At 36.5% G+C, this 16,789-nt stretch overlaps 1 protein-coding gene across 2 annotated transcripts in view; it reads left to right on the forward strand.

Moving 5' to 3' along the window:
* The first annotated feature begins 2,895 nt into the window (after nt 1–2,895).
* Nucleotides 2,896–16,789, forward strand: part of LOC106072970 (serpin B6-like) — a 30,642-nt gene continuing 16,748 nt past the window's right edge. The window contains exons 1-5 of one of the 2 annotated variants that reach the window (XM_056012718.1): nt 2,896–3,048; nt 10,204–10,512; nt 11,978–12,099; nt 13,442–13,598; nt 14,735–15,054. In XM_056012718.1, coding sequence (XP_055868693.1) covers nt 12,042–12,099; nt 13,442–13,598; nt 14,735–15,054 — 535 coding nt within the window. In that variant the 5' untranslated portion in view covers nt 2,896–3,048; nt 10,204–10,512; nt 11,978–12,041. The remainder of the gene's footprint in view (nt 3,049–10,203; nt 10,513–11,977; nt 12,100–13,441; nt 13,599–14,734; nt 15,055–16,789) is intronic. The other variant, XM_056012719.1, reaches the window with a different exon arrangement.

Here is a 16,789-nt window from a genome sequence, read left to right on the forward strand (position 1 = left end):
ACTAATAAAATGTAAAAATTTGTAAACCCATACCGGAAGAAGAATATTTTAATTCGATTTTTTAAAATAAACATTCGAATTTTATATAGATCTAGATTTATAGAATATTGTATCTTAAATCTTCTATCTAGTTCAAATAATGATTTCAAAATTAAGACAATTGAACATCGATTTCATTTGTGTCTTCATTTATTTAGAATGTCAATGAAAAAGCTACAGATTTCAATACACTTTGTACTAGCCCAGAAGACAATTACAGTGGAGTCCCGATTGTTCAAAATGAAGGGACCGGATCCATTTCGGAGAAACGAATATTTCGCATTAAGCGAATTTATTATATGCTAAAGCACTCGATTAATCCGAAACCTTAATTAGGATACAAATGCCAACGGTACCTTAAGTATATCAACAAGAAAACTGTTTGAATAAATTATAAATGCTCGTATAGTCATGGAAAATATAGTTCCAGGAAGGGAATGTTAATATTATTCAGTGATGTGTGATAAATAGCATGGCTGAAACACTACGATACTGGTGTTTTAAATTCTTATTTAGTAATATAGAATACTATTTTTACATTTGGCTCTCTTGACACACATTTCATACACAGAATTGGTTACAGGGAGAGGAAATAAAATAAATCGATTATATCATGTAGCAGTTTATGTCCTATCCATGAGGAACCTCGAGCCCCCTTCATAGGTAGCCAAGCCAAGCGTAATTAATATGCAATAGGTGCCAGTGGGTTATTAAAGTTACGTCAATGGTACGATACGTTAAAAATGTTAACCCTATTAGTCATACATCTAAAAAGCCTTTGACTGATACGTTTAACTCTTTTTCTCCGTAATTATTTTGCATGTTCCGATGGAATTATATTGGAATTATCGTGGGAAGCGTTGTCGAGAGGCTGAGTACGCTTGAACTTGGCTTGGCTTGGCTACCTATGAAGGGGGCTCGAGGTTCGACACCCGACTTCAGCAGGGCTGTGTTTACTGAGCGCCTAAAGGCAGCACGGAAAAACCTTCTACCAGGTCCACTGGTCCACAAAAGACATTGGACCATAGCGCTCTGAGCATGATATAAGCATGAAAGTAGCGCTGTATAAAAGGTATAATTTTTTTATTTACTTAATTATTCATTTGGCTCATTTGTGTCTCATTACCATGTTATGATTAAACTTCAATAACTTTTTTGTATGTAATCAGAAAATGTTTTATTAGGTTTATAATTATAGAAGAATGCATGCTATTTTTATATTACACAAATTAAAGTTTATAAAATCAAAAATCAATTTAATTTAATGGGGTTAAAAAAAAACGGTGGTGTCGTCAATTAGAAGAGAAAGAGTTGATGTAAATTGGCGGGGCCCTTGCCAGGCGTGGAGCAATCGGCCTAAGGCCGGTCCTGCCTCATTGTAATTCTTTTTTTTTTTTCAGAAGTATACGTTCATATAAGACGAGCTTGAGGCATACGTCATTGTGATTAGATGATTATATTGTGATTAAATGATTAAATTGAGATTAGATTATATTGAGATTAGATGATTATATTGAGATTAGATGATTATATTGAGATTAGATGATTATATTGAGATTAGATGATTATTTTGAGATTAGATGATTATTTTGAGATTAGATGATTATTGCCTTGAACCCCAGGGGAGCAAAGGGCTGCAACCACACCTCTCCACCGGACTCGGTTCAAAGCAGCCTTCTTCATCTGCTCCCATATCATTCCAATATCCCCAGCTTCACTGATGACTGACATCTTCCAGGTCTGCCCACTTTCTTCTTTCCTTGCGGGTACCTTGCAACATTGGTAATTGTTTTTTTGTTTTTTTTTTGCAGGGTGTGTCCTATCCAGCTCCACTTTAGGCGTTTAAAATCTTGGAATACCGGTTTTTGCTTAGTTCTTTCCCACATGTTGGCAGCGGATATATTTTCGAGACACCTAGTTCCCAGTATCCGGCGAAGACAACTGTTGGCGAAGGTCTGGATATAAATATTTTAGAGTGGGAGATAAAGGGGGAGCTATTGTGTTGCCTGCTGTGTGCAGGCTCTTTATTGGAATGTTTTAAAAATATTTTAAAATATTGCAACCAAAGAAAAACTCTTGATTGTTATTAAGCAACTGAAGCAACTCCAACTTGTATTGCAGCCAGAACACAAGCAAAGTAGCCTATACAAAATATTTTTAACAAAGCTTATCTAATGGGAAGAACTCCGCAATTAGTTCCATTTTTTATATTAAAAAAATAATTAATAACAAATAATTGACTACTTTTTTCTTTAGTTGATTCAAATTTTGTTAGGTACAATAAATACGTGTTTACAATTTCAACTTGATCCAAGAATGGGTGTAGGAGAAATAACGTGTACAATTATTTAAGGGGACAAAACCTGACATAGTTAACCATATCTGTGAATACTGAAAGATCGATTTCCCTTGTTGGCTTCAAAAAAAAAATTAACATGTTATTGACTAATTGGTGTTTTTTTTTAATGATTCTTGTATTGTCTACGACAGTGAATAATTGTTTAAAGTTTAAGCTTGATCGGAGAATGAGTGTGGGAGAATAACGTTTTCAAACTTTTTACCAGACAGACAGACGGACTGAGACACATCTCATTCTACCTGTTTATAAAGGATCACTAGCAACTTATCTCAAAGCTAGCTTTTCTTATAACATTCTGTTATCTCGATCTAGGGGCAAGCACGCACTGATCAAAAGGGAAATAACTGCACAGACAACATTTTTTGTCCGAGATATGCAAAACTATAACTGATGGTACATGTTAGCGTCACGGTCAGTAGTATCACGCGCTGGTGTCTACTCGTACATAGTTTTTTTTTTTTCCACACACATTTTCATCTAACACGAACTCTCACACAGCCAAGACGAACTCCCAAACACACACAGCCACGACGAATTCTCTCACACACACATCCGAGATAAATTCTCGACGCGGGAAATCCCATTATCTCACGTCTGCCTGGAATGGTAAATATTAAATTCACGACGTGGGAATTTTTAAATCCAAAGAAGTAAGTTATTGAAATAAAGATATCGATATACAAATACTTTTTATATTTTTAAAATAACCAGTTCGATTTTCATATGATAAGGTTAGACACATTTTCTATATATGTTGTTATATATATATATATTTTTTTTTTCAATTTTGAGGATACTTTCAATATTTTTTTGCCTACAATTTTCAGACGTTGTTCATACTTTGTTTCCAATATTCATCACATAGATGCTAAGTCTTTGTGTTTGAATATTTAAACCAGGTTTGCTGGGACGATATATAAACACAGTGGCGTAGCTAGGAATTTGTGGGCCCGACATCTTGGTGGTGGGGGGGGGAGGCTGAAGTTTGCGTAATATTTAATATTTAATGTAAAAAAACAATTTCGAACACTCATTTGGGGGCCCCCTAAAGTGGGGGGCGCGAGGGGATTTTCAAATTCTCCCCCTCCCCCCTGCATTCTAGCTACGCCACTGATTAAACAAAGTTAAGGTTATATTATTTGGCAACGCTTATGTTACGAAACAACAATATGCCCTATTGAAATGTAGGCGATCTTTAGTTTGTTGTTGTTGTCATATTTGGCTATGAGGCTGATTTACTCAACAAGCAAAATTAAAAAACAACATCACTTTTAAACAAAGCTTACACCAGGAAAAAATGCACATTTACAGCCATATTTCTCATGAAATATTTCTCATGACTGTAAGATTTACCTTATTTAATTTAATTATTTACCACTAATTAATTAATTAATGATTTAGCTTTTTTTATGGGTTCATGTATTGCTATGGTAAATGACAAATTGTGCAAGGCTTCGAGAATGGGAATCGGGAAAAATAATGTGAATGCCCATATAGCCAGTCCGACCCTGTTCCTATGAATGTTTGGGGTAATGAAGATGTCTTCAAAGTCATAGGTCGCCACATCTTAGTATAACTGTTGCAATTATAAATAACGGCTTATACATTACATTGGTCTGATAACACTCCGAATGATACAAAAAAAAAACACAGATAGTTGACCGAAAAAAAATCGTAAGCCGGAAAATGAAAATATTAATTAGCGGTTGACATTTTAAAACTATAATCATTTATCTAAAGCTATTCTTGGTTAGTTGCGATACGGTTTTGTAATATACATGAAAAAAACATCACGGAATAGACTACATTTTCATTGGCTTTCTTCAATATTCTAATAACGGTCACTCTTCGCAGAATGCATATAATGATTTATTTCCCCTTCCTTATTTTTGCGTTTAAATTCTGGTTAACTTTGTATTGCTTAGATTCCGTTCACACTCACTGCTGGGATAAACAAAGATAAGACAACTCGTCCTCCGAGCTTCACCTCTATCGTCTAATTCTGAACGCCCCTTTTATTGTCGATGGACTCGCTACTGTAGTATCTGAGTGCTTGTCCACTTAAGGTGCCGTCCTGCATAGAAGTGGTTAAAATGTAATTAAAAGACCTAATTTAAGTTGAATTTGTGGCTGGCATGTTACTCTACCATACTTTCTCTCTCTCTCTCCCTTCTCTTCACCATATATAAATATATGCCCCTATATACAGAGAAAGAGACAGAGAGAGACAGAGAGTGAGAGAGAGAGAGAGAGACAGACAGAGACACACAAACAGAGAGAGACACAGAGACACACAAACAGAGAAAGAGACAGAGACACACAAACAGAGAGACAAAAAGAGAGAGAGGAAGAGAGGGTTAAAATTTAGTCTGCATTTTAAAAAATAATCCTCACTATCTTCATGGAATCCTGAAAAAAAAAATTACTAAAGGGAGAGAATTTAGTTGAACGTAAATTAGCAGAAGACTAGAGCGTGCTTGTTATTTTCAATTATAAGACGATAAAAAGTAAAGTTTCTCTTTCAGACCTTACGATCTATGGGACAGATGATGTTAAGGTCATCTGTTTCTATGGCCAACGGTCAACGAGCAGGGTGTCATGTGGCCAGCACAACGACCAACCGCCTTTACTTTCCCCAACTAAAGTCAGGTACCCATTAGTGTTGGGTGGACTCAGGGACGCCCTAAAAATCCCGAAATTCAAAATCCCAGCCTTCACCGAGATTCGAACCCTGGACATCAGGTTCAGAAACTGAGCGCTTAACCACTCAGCCACCGGGCAGATGATGCTTAAGTCATCTGTTTCCAACGGTTAACGAGCAGGGTGTCATGTGGCCAACACAACTGCCAACTGTCTTTATTATCCCCCAGCTTGCGTGATTTTCAATCCTAGTCTTCACCGAGATTCGAACCCAGTATAACAAGATATTTTTTTCTAATATCAACTTTTTGTACAGCTCATTCTGATAATAAATATCCTCTTATCTTATAAGTTACAGGCGTTGTGTTGTCTATATATGAGAAAAGAGTCCTTGTAATCTCAACAAATCTCCATAAGGATCTATAAAGCAGTCTTATATATATATATATATATATATATATATATATATATATATATATATATATATATATATATATATAAAATATAATATATATATAATAATAATAATAATAATAATAATAATAATAATAATAAACGACACGCCCACACAGCCAAACAACGAAGACATTAGTAGAACACCCAACCAACAAGAGAATGACGCAACATCGGCAATAAACAATGAGCTACACTCAAAATTTTCTAATCTTATAGACCGTTATAAAAACACCAATCTTAACTCTAGGCCTCGTATCCCCAAGCTAAAGGTCAAGAAAGAGACAAACACATATATTAACGAAATAAATAAAGTCTTAGCCAACCATTTTGAAACACCAAGAAATTTGTTTGAGACACACCTCGCTACATACTGCGCCGCTGTGGCTGTCACGGAGCTCTCTGGACAAAAGACCTTCGAGCTAGACCCAATTAATCAGAGACCAAAACAACATGTGCCAGCATGGAAAAGGCGCCTTGAAGACAATATTAATCAACTGAGGAGCCAAATGGATACAATTGGACAATATCTGGGAAACAACCATTCCGCGAAAATACTTAACAAAATGAAGACAATATTAAGAACAACTGGAATCAAATTGACGGACTGTGATAGCCACGCACGACTCTTATGTTTGAAAGATACTCTGAGACAGAAAGCTAAACTAAAGGGAGCTAGGTTAAAGCGCTACAACGAAACCACCAAAAGAAAGGAGCATAACGCTTTATTTCAGCACAAGAGAAAACAGTTCTTCCGTAAACTAGCTGACAATGGTGCTGACAAAATTCAAACCATTGATAGCACTAAACATGGCTCCTTTACCGACTACTGGGCGGCGCTTTGGTCCGACCCGCTACATTACAATGTGCAGGCTGACTGGATCGAGGAAATCCAAACTAAAAACAACCTAATACCAGAAATGCCTGATGAGGACTTCACAGCTGAGGAAGTCTCAGCAGCTATATCAAAAACCCACAACTGGACTGCTCCTGGACCGGACAATATACACAACTTTTGGCTGAAAAAACTTACAGCCGTACATGCACCACTAACATCAAGTTTTAACGAGCTAATATCAGAACCGTCTTCAATGCTGTTGGAACTCACTGAAGGGAGAACATCTCTCCTCCCCAAAAAAGGGGATCCGAACCAGCCATCAAACTATCGCCCTATCACCTGTCTGTCAGTGGTGTATAAACTACTAACTTCACTTTTAAAAAGTAAAATGTATAAATTTTGTTCTGCCCATAAGCTCCTAGCAGAGGAACAACAAGGTTGCATTGAAGAGTCGATGGGCTGTAAAGTACAGCTAACTATAGATGGTATTATATTGCACCAAGCTAATAGAAGAAAGAGAAATTTACACATGTGCTACATCGACTACAAAAAAGCTTTCGATTCAGTTCCGCATGATTGGCTAATAAAAACCCTGGATATTCATAGAATCAACCCAAGAATAAAACAACTATTGAAAGTCTGTATGGAAAATTGGAAGATAAATCTGCACCTTAATCGTGATAAACTAGGTTCTGTGCACATAAGAAGAGGTATATACCAGGGTGACTCACTATCTCCACTCTGGTTCTGCCTAGCGATTAATCCTCTATCTACATTACTCCAAGACTCTACAAACGGGTTTAGGGTTGACACTAAATGTACAAAATGTGTGTCCCACTTATTATACATGGATGATCTAAAGCTATATGCAGAAACCGAGCAAAAATTACACACCTTAATCAAAACGGTAAAATGCTTTAGTGACGATATCTGCATGTCTTTTGGCCTGGATAAGTGTGGTATCATAAGCATTAAAAAGGGCAAGGCAACGAACACCAACATTGAATTTGAAGGCATCGAGGAATTGAACTCCGCCTCTATTTATAAATATCTTGGAATAAACCAGAATGCCAAGATAAACCATAAGAAATTAAAAGAGGACTTTCTTGGCAAATATAGGCAAAGAGTTAATAAAATCCTCAACACCAAACTGTCTGGCAGTAATCTCATCACTGCAATAAACAGCTGGGCCGTCCCTGTGCTCCTTTACACGTTCGGTGTGATCAAATGGACTGACACCGACCTACATGACATTGACAGACTCACTAGAAAATTATTAACCAAGTTTCGATGCCTACACCCCAAGTCCTCCACCATAAGGTTATACCTGCCCAGGAAGGATGGGGGTCGTGGATTGCAGAACATCTTCAAATTGTGTAAGATGCAAGTTTTAAAAATACGATCAAAACTGCTCGCCTCCAGCAACAAATTAGTTTCCTTCCTACGGAACTACGACTCCGATGCAACCCCTCTGAACCTACACAATGCTGATGTCAATATCGGTTTGGACGACGTAGTGCATGAGATTCGCCAATGGGAAGAAAAAACACTCCACGGAAAATTTCCGGCTTCATTACATGGGGACAACATCGACAAGGCTGCTTCCTTAACATGGCTCAAAGCAGGTCATCTCTACCCTGAAACAGAAGGCTTTGTTACGGCAATACAGGACAGAGTAATCAGGACAAAAAATTACGAGAAGCATATCCTGAAACTCAATGTTGTCGACAAATGCCGAAAATGTGGAAATGTGGGCGAGTCGATTGAACACATTATGGCAGGATGTCCAGCCCTATCAGAATCAGCCTACCTAGGTCGCCATAACCAAGTTGCAAAGTTAATACACCAACACCTGGCTTTGACGTACAAATTGATCGGTAAGGACACTCCCCCTTATTATAAATACTCTCCGCAAGAGGTTCTCGAGTCTACTGATCATCTGCTGTACTGGGATAGGCCTATTCTGACCGACAAAACGGTAGATTTCAATCGCCCGGATCTGCTGTTCATCGATAAAAAAGAAAAAACCGCTACCATTATCGATATCGCCGTACCACTGTCTCATAATTTAAGAAAAACTGAGATAGAAAAACAAAGAAAATATGGGAACCTAGGCTTGGAGATTAAGCGTCTATGGAAATTGTCCAAAATAACAATATACCCCATTGTTATATCAACCGAGGGGATAATAACAACTGACCTCACAGACACCTTCAAGGCCCTTAACATTCCTAGGAACATCTTCGTTGCCTGTCAGAGGGCGGTACTGCTGCAGACCTGCCACATCACCAGAAAATTCCTCAGTGGAAACTGTTAAAGGGACTACGATGAATTTTGTTTCTCTTTAGCGAAACTCGACCCTGGCAGCGCCAGAGAATGACTACTCGTTCATTTCTAACATAATAATAATAATAATATAATATAATATAATATAATATAATATAATATAATATAATATAATATAATATAATATAATATAATATAATATAATATAATATAATATAATATAATATAATATATAATAATATAATATAATATAATAATATAATATATAATAATATAATATATAATATAATATATACATGTTTCGGATGTTCCTTCAGAGTTGAAGATAGTTTACTTCCTAGTCCAAACCTCCCGCAGGACGACGGGGGATGGGAGCGGGCAGGGTTTGAACCCGGGACCATCGATAAATCCAAACGACAGTCCAGCGCGCAAACCGCGCGACCAGGCAGCCATCCCGACCAGGCAGCCATATAGCTCCTCCTTCGGGGTCAATAAAGCAGTCTTAATCTTACTTTAAAAAAGAAGATAATTATGTCCTATGCATTTCATGTGTCAATCTAGTCATGCATGCTAATCAATGACTTAAACTTTGCCAAGTCGTTGGTTTTCCTGGCTGATTCAGGAAACCCTTTCCATTCTCTAATGGCACTAGTAATAATAATAAAAATTATATGTATTTACATTTAAAAAACAAAATTTTAACATAATTATTCGTTGCAAGTTACAAAAAAAAAAGAGACTAGTTATGATAAAAAAAAGTTATTTTAAATATGCAAATATAGTTCAGCATTAATAGCACCTCTCCTCTATATTGAATATATTTCTAGAAAGCATTAAACTTAGATGTGAACTACTATGTATTATAAAATCAACTACTCATATAATAAAAACTTTCTTTCGTGCAAAGTCTCTAAAGAAGGGGTCTTTTTTTTTTCCTTCGAAACTTCATAGAAGATTCTCTTTAAATAGGGCAGTACACATTGTCAACATTTTCCGATTCTGTCGACTATGGGAGAGAACTCTGCAACCTGATGCATTGATGGATTGTCGAACGTGTTCTATTTTCATCTGTGCGCGCGTCTGTTTCAATATTAGCCAGACCTGATGACTTTGGTAACTCACAACACAGAAGAATTAGGCCCAGTGACAGTCCCTAAAGTGAGTTATTTCAGGGGGTTAACTGATGATCAAAAAGCCAATCCTGATAGATTTAAAATAATACGTTCTCAAACAATGTTTATTTGCATTTCTGCCACTTTAGTTAATTTCCAATATTTGCAGTGAGCTTAATTGCTAGCCACTGACTACACCCAGCGTTTTTAAACAGATACTCCTGATTTATCTTATCATGAAGATAATATTAGCATATCTATGTTAATGGGTTATTATAATATTTTAATGTTAGAGTCTTGCATCATTAAACAATAGCAATATATTGGCTTTGGGGGGGGGGGGGGGCGCAGGACTTCATATCTTAAATAACTTATAGCCATATCAAGTATAGATCCGAGTCTGGGAGATGGTATATGTTCTACAACAGTTCGAGCATATTTTAAGTTTTAATGACGATTAAAAACTGCGTTTCAAGGATTTGTGTTCTAGAACTTGGCCTACTTATTGTGAGGTTTGAGATTCGTTGGTCTGTCACAGAGGGCTACTTTAGTGAAGACAACATGACTCCACAGTAACACAGGGAACTTCGGAGCTATAAATACACATACAACTACTTAGTCTAAGTGAGTACTTCAACCTGAGTCATTAGAACCCAATAGAAATTAAGTCAATTACTCAATCGGGTCTACTGTGAACCTGCCCAATGTTTGTAGTCCTAGTACGTAAACGAGGCTTTGTTTAGCATTGCACGTGATTTGGCAGTCATTTTAATTAGGATTAAAAGGTAGGCTTGGCTCTGTTCATAATTATTTAAACTTTAAAAGAGTTACTTGTATAAAAACACAATAATTCTTTTTAGTATTAATAAATGACTATACTGGCATATGTAACCTTAACTTAAGATAAGAAGAAAATGTGAATAGTAGTTCAATTTTTTAAATTTTATTTCGTGTAAAAGCTATTAGTGCACTGTTTTTAATTATCCATGTATTGTCGAAAAGTTGGATTGGTTTAAAATCAATTGTTTTATTGTCACTGCTATCAACAAAATGATAGATTAAGGATGTATTTATCTAACCATATAAATAAGAGACGTTCTTATCTTATCTTATACAATACAGACGTTACTTCAAAAAGAAGATGATTACGTCCTACGCGTCATGCATTCAGTCATGCATATTAACCAATGAATTAAATTCTGCCAAGTCACTGGTATTCCTGGCTGGCTCAGGCAACCCATTCCATGCTCTAATAGCACTAGGGAAGAAGGAGTATTTGTACAAATTTGTCCTAGCATATGGGATGAGGAGTGTGCCTTTATCTTTGTGTCTTTCAGAGTATTTTATTAAATTTTGTTTTTGTATTTGAAGATTATGGTTCTGTGTTTTATGTATAATTGCTACTTTACTTTTAAGTCTTCTATCCTGAAGACTTTCTAAATTTAGTGATTTAACTAAAGGTGTTACTCTAGTCAAATGTGAATATTCGTTTGTTATGAATCTCCTTCAAAGAAAAAGATTTATATTAAAATTCTTGAAATTTAATGTTCAAAATCTTATAGGCCCTAGATGAAAACATAATAAAGCTTGTCTTCGAGTCCGAAAATTAATGAGAAGTGTAATATTTGACGTGGCTACGCAGCCCCAGCTGCGACCTACATATTTTGCCACCCCCAGCGCAGACACAACCATTAACAGACAGTGGTCGATAAATACAAAGCTAATTAACACACTCAATTAAAACAGCCAAGTAGGCCCACTAAACGCTTAATCTCCAGGCCAGGGTTCCCATATTTTCTTTGTTTTTCTAATTTACTTATATTATGAGACAGTGGTACGGCGATGTCAACAATGGTAGCGTTTTTTTTTCTCTTTTTGTTTTCTTTTATCAATAAACAGCAGCTCAGGGGGAATAAAAGCTACCGTTTTGTCCGACAAAATAGTATAATAATCATATATAACAGTATAATAAGTGACCAGTAGAGAACTTCTTGTGGTGAGTATTTGTAATAAGGAGCAGAATCCTTATTGATCACAATATGTGTCAAAGCAAAGTGTTGGTGTATTAATTATTATTATTACAATTATTATGTTATAAACGAATGAGCATTCATTTTCTTGCGCTGCCAGGGTCGAGCTATAATTATTATAACATTCTTCTGTAAAGGAGCCACACAGATTTGCAGTCATACGGCAGTGAAATAATACACACAGTATAATTCTGTATTTACATATATTTTTCCGATTTAGGCTCCAGCTCTTCAATCTTAAAACCGGCACTAACAAGTGAGAGAAACAAACCATCACATCAAATATGGCTACTTGTGGTATCCCGACTGTCACCTGTGTCCTACTGCTTCTGTTCATGGCTGGTAGGATCCTTTCTTTTTTAAATTACCTTTTTTGGAGACTGAACTTATTATTAGGCTACATGTATTATTATTATTATTATTTTCATTATTATTATAATTAGAAATTAACGAATATTCTCTGGTGCTGTATTATTATTATTATTATTATTATTATTATTATTATGTTAGAAACGAACGAGTATTATTATTATTATTATTATTAACAATTATTATTATGCCAGGGTCGAATTTCGATAAAGAGAAGCAAAATTCATTGTATTCCCTTTATCAGTTTCCACTGAGGATTATTATTATTATTATTATTGTTATTGTCAGTTCTGTTGAACTTATTACTGGTGATAAAACTAATGAAAGTCATTTTGATGTTAGTGTACAGTCTTAAATTGTTACTATAACCTCATTAGCAGCTTCTAAACTATGAAAATTTTATCAGTGCGGCTAAAGTAAGACCAGCGCTACACAAGTCTGCCTGCAGGCCACAGTCTACTTAAAGGAACGTTCCTATCACTGAGACTTAAAGAATTGCGTAGACAAAGGGGGCGCTGATACACCGGAGCTCTTGTGGCATTATCGGACTATGAGACATGAGAATTAACTGTGTCTGAAAGTTTCTGACATAATTATGAAGGACTTGTAGCAAGGGGGTTGTTTGCGTTTTACGAAGCTGAAGCGAAACAGAATAGTGACATATTTAAAACAACTTTCCAGCAGCTGATATAAGATGTATTATAAAGTAAATTTAACTAAAGTTCCACTTTCAGATCTTGCGATCTATGTGGTAGATGATGTAAAGGTCATCTGTTTCTTTTGTCAACGGTTAGCAAGCAGGATGTCATGTGGCCAGCACAACGACGAGCCGCCTTTACTTTCCCCAACTAAAGTCAGGTACCCATCAGAGTCGGGTTGACTTGGGGTCGTCTTTAAAATCCCGAAATTATAAATCCTAGTCTTCACCGAAACTAGAACCCGGAACCTCTCGGTTCGGAAGCCAAGAGCTTTATCACTTGACCACCACGCCCCAAAGACATTATTACTTCTTACTTATCTATAGTGATAACAATCTTCGTCTTCAAAGCTGAGTACCATCTATCTGTGAATTCAGATCTTCGCTATCAAAAAACAAACAAACTCGACGACTCTTTGCTGATGGGTGTCTCTTTGCGTCTTAGTTTAAAACACCGATACTCAATGCTCCACGCCACAAGGGCTGTATTTACTTACAGGAACTGTATTCTAGTTATATTTCTACCTACGTTTTGCTGGAATAATTATCTAGTACTATTTTAGGTTTCTGAGATTAACTATATTATTGTTAACCAAGCCTGTTTCTTCCTTCTAACAGTATTATACAGCACAGCACATGCAAATGCTGATACCTCACTGACCGTCAATCAAGATATTTCAGAGGGAGATGTTGAAATGATGGATGCAAGATTTCGAAGAAGCGCCAGGCAGAAAGATGCACCAGGTGACAAAGCTTCACGCAAGGGCAACAAACGGTAGGAGTTTTACTTACTGATAACTGTTCGTGACGGAACTAGCAATGGAGTGTGGGAGATGGTCACGATAAACTAAGCAAGGTCAAGGCTGCGAAATTTGAGCTCCAATGTTGCCAACTAATTGAAAATCTACAAACGGGAGATTTTAGAAAATTAGATTCTGCCGCGCTAAAAAGTGCTTTAAAATTTCATTTAAAATCATTTAATTTTTTAACAAACAGATCATGAATCCTTTCTTCAATATGTACACCGGAGACCTCAAATAATCTTGTTATTTAAAGATTGGCCTCCATATAAGAAAATCCATATATTAGAGTGAAAGGGAGCCTGTGCTGATTACGTAAGCTTTAAAAATTGTATTCAGTTGTTTCAGTTTTTCTTCATTTTCCGAACATGTCATTTCATCATATTAAATATTTTCACGGTTTAACGCCCTGGTATCCAGCTTCTGATCTCTAACATTTGCATGTGGTCCCATCTGGGCATAGGCAACCAAACATTTGTAAGCCTCCAGGCTCCATGCACTAAGGCTAATGTACTGGGATCATTCCCTTACTGCACGTTGCAGGTATCTGGCAGTGTTCTGTTGGGTTCACTTGTCTCGGTATAGGGACAAAACCCCCGCATGACCCGTTCTGTTTCAAGACTAGTCGCATCTTCGATTGTTAGGCCACAGTCCAGCTTTCTTCAGATTCTGGGCGAGTCTCGCCAACCGCCCCGCCCCCCCCCATATCTTGCCCATCTGCTTGGCATCTTCCTCCCAACTCGGCGCCATGCAAATCTGGGCCTTCCCCTCTTAAAACATCCTGTTGGAGGTCCGCCCACTCCTTAGTCCTCGACATCTTTTAATTCTCTGTTTGGAGCTGCTGTAGCTGATAGAAAGAAAATCCTTCACCTCCTCCTATTTACCAGCACATCCACAGCGACCTCTAGTGGACAGAATTTGGCAGAAATAAAAAGAAATTTCTTAGGAACAAAAAATAGTCATCATTAGCTTTGATTCGCGTCTCAATGCACTGAGATCAATACATTTGAAAGACATAACTGAAAAAAAAAAGGTATCATCTGAATTATAGCTATTCATACCAATAGACTACTCTAAAAGATTCTACAGTGTTCTGATTTTTTTTTTCTAGCGGTCCTCAAGAAAAAATCGATGGCAACAAAGTTAGCGCCAAACGTAATGGAGGCAAGAAAAAAGAGAAAGGCAAGAAGAAGCAGCCAGGGAAGAAGTCTTCAGGGAATGTGATACCTCCGGGGGTCAACCGCAAAACGTTGGCATTTGCAGAGAGAGTTGGCAGCGCCAATAGTCAGTTCGCCTCCAAAGTGATGAAAGCAATTTACCCCAAGATTCAGTACAATACCATCATTTCTCCTCTCAGCATCCACACGGCTATGTCCATGGTGCTTCTTGGGGCTAGAAAGACAACAGAAAGAGAATTGTCGTTGGCATTAGGTTGGTATATACAGACTTCTTATATAATTTAAAACATAGTATTCTATTCTTACATATATCTTGATTTTTAAAAATTGTATTGGTTTGAGATTCTCTCCCCTTTTTTAACTCTAACAAACCACATTAGATTCCAGAAGAGGATTCAGACGTATGTTCACAACTTTTCGTAATTCAGTTTGGTATTTTCAGTCTCGTGTTTATGTTATAGTGCCTCGTTATGCGTGCACATGCTTTTTAACAGTGGTATATAAATTAAATTCGTATAAAGTAAATGAACTTGATTCTCTGGCATTGCAAGGGTTAAGCTCCTTAGAGAGCAACAACATTGTTATAATTATCATTGTTACGTTTGAAACGAACGAGCAGTCATTCTCTTGCGCTGCCAGGGTCGAGTTTCGTTAAAGGGAAACCCCGATGTTTTTTTTCAAATTTGAGTAATTGACATATTTAAATTCTGCGTAAAAAGTTGTAATAGTAAACATTTTAACATTTTGTATTTAAATGCTTAGAAACATGTATATTTCATAAATTAGTAAGTAAATTCTTGACATCTCAAAAAAAAGAGAAACTAGATTTAACCAATCGTATCGCTTCATTCTTACAGTAGCTGTTAGGCTTAGTGACGGCCTAGTCCAGAGCTATGATACAGTTATATATATATATATATATATATATATATATATATATATATATATATATATATATATATATATATATATATATATATATATATATATACATGTATAGATAGATCCAAAAGTATTAGGATAACCAACTCGAGAAAAAAAAGTAACATTTTCATCTAAGCCTCTCCCTATCCCAAGAAGTAAATAGATCGTGTGTCTGAATGATTCGAACAAACTGGTCAGTGTAAGGCTAGTCGAGACTACGTGTAGTCGGTCATGACAAGACAATCCAAGCGATAGTGTTTGTTGAGTGTTGAGTGGTCAGGCGAGAAGATACACACTGCCGTGCTAAGTCAAGCATGTAAATCTACTTTTAATACGCATTTTTTTGTTTGCATACAAGATCCCAGATCTAACTGCATAGACCAAGATATATTTCTTTTACGAGAATGTAAACTTTGCGGTATGGTCTCCTGTTATACAATAAGTCAATAGATTAAAACACCTTTGTGACGTCACATAGAAACCCGGTGAAAGTATGTCGACTGTTTTGGATGCGCAGGAAAATTACGTCGGAAAAACATCAATTACTAAGTTATTATTGCAAATAAAAAAAAATATATTCATTATATGTAAATCAAAACACATATTATATCAAAAATTATCAAAACCATCGGAGTTTCCCTTTAAACAGAAACAAAATTCATCGTAGTCCCTTTAACAGTTTCCATTGAGGAAGTTTCTGGAGATGTGGCTGGTCTGCAGCAGTACCGCCCTCTGACAGGCAACGAGAATCTTCTTAGGAATGTTAAGGGCCTTGAAGGTATCTGTGAAGTCAGTTGTTATTATCCCCTCGGATGATATAACAATGGGGTGAATTGTTATTTTGGATAATTTCCATAAACGCTTAATCTCCAAGCCTAGGTTCCTATATTTTCTTAGTTTTTTTCCAATTCAGTTTTTCTTAAATTATTGGACAGTGGTTCGCCGATGTCAATAATGGTAGCGTTTTTTTTTTCTTTTCTGTCAATGAGCAACAGATCAGGGCGATTAAAATCTACCGTTTTTTGTTAATGGGAATTAGCCTATATCTGCGCCTGCGTCGGTTT

Source organism: Biomphalaria glabrata, chromosome 15 (assembly GCF_947242115.1).
Source record: "Biomphalaria glabrata chromosome 15, xgBioGlab47.1, whole genome shotgun sequence".
Lineage (NCBI taxonomy): Eukaryota > Metazoa > Mollusca > Gastropoda > Planorbidae > Biomphalaria > Biomphalaria glabrata.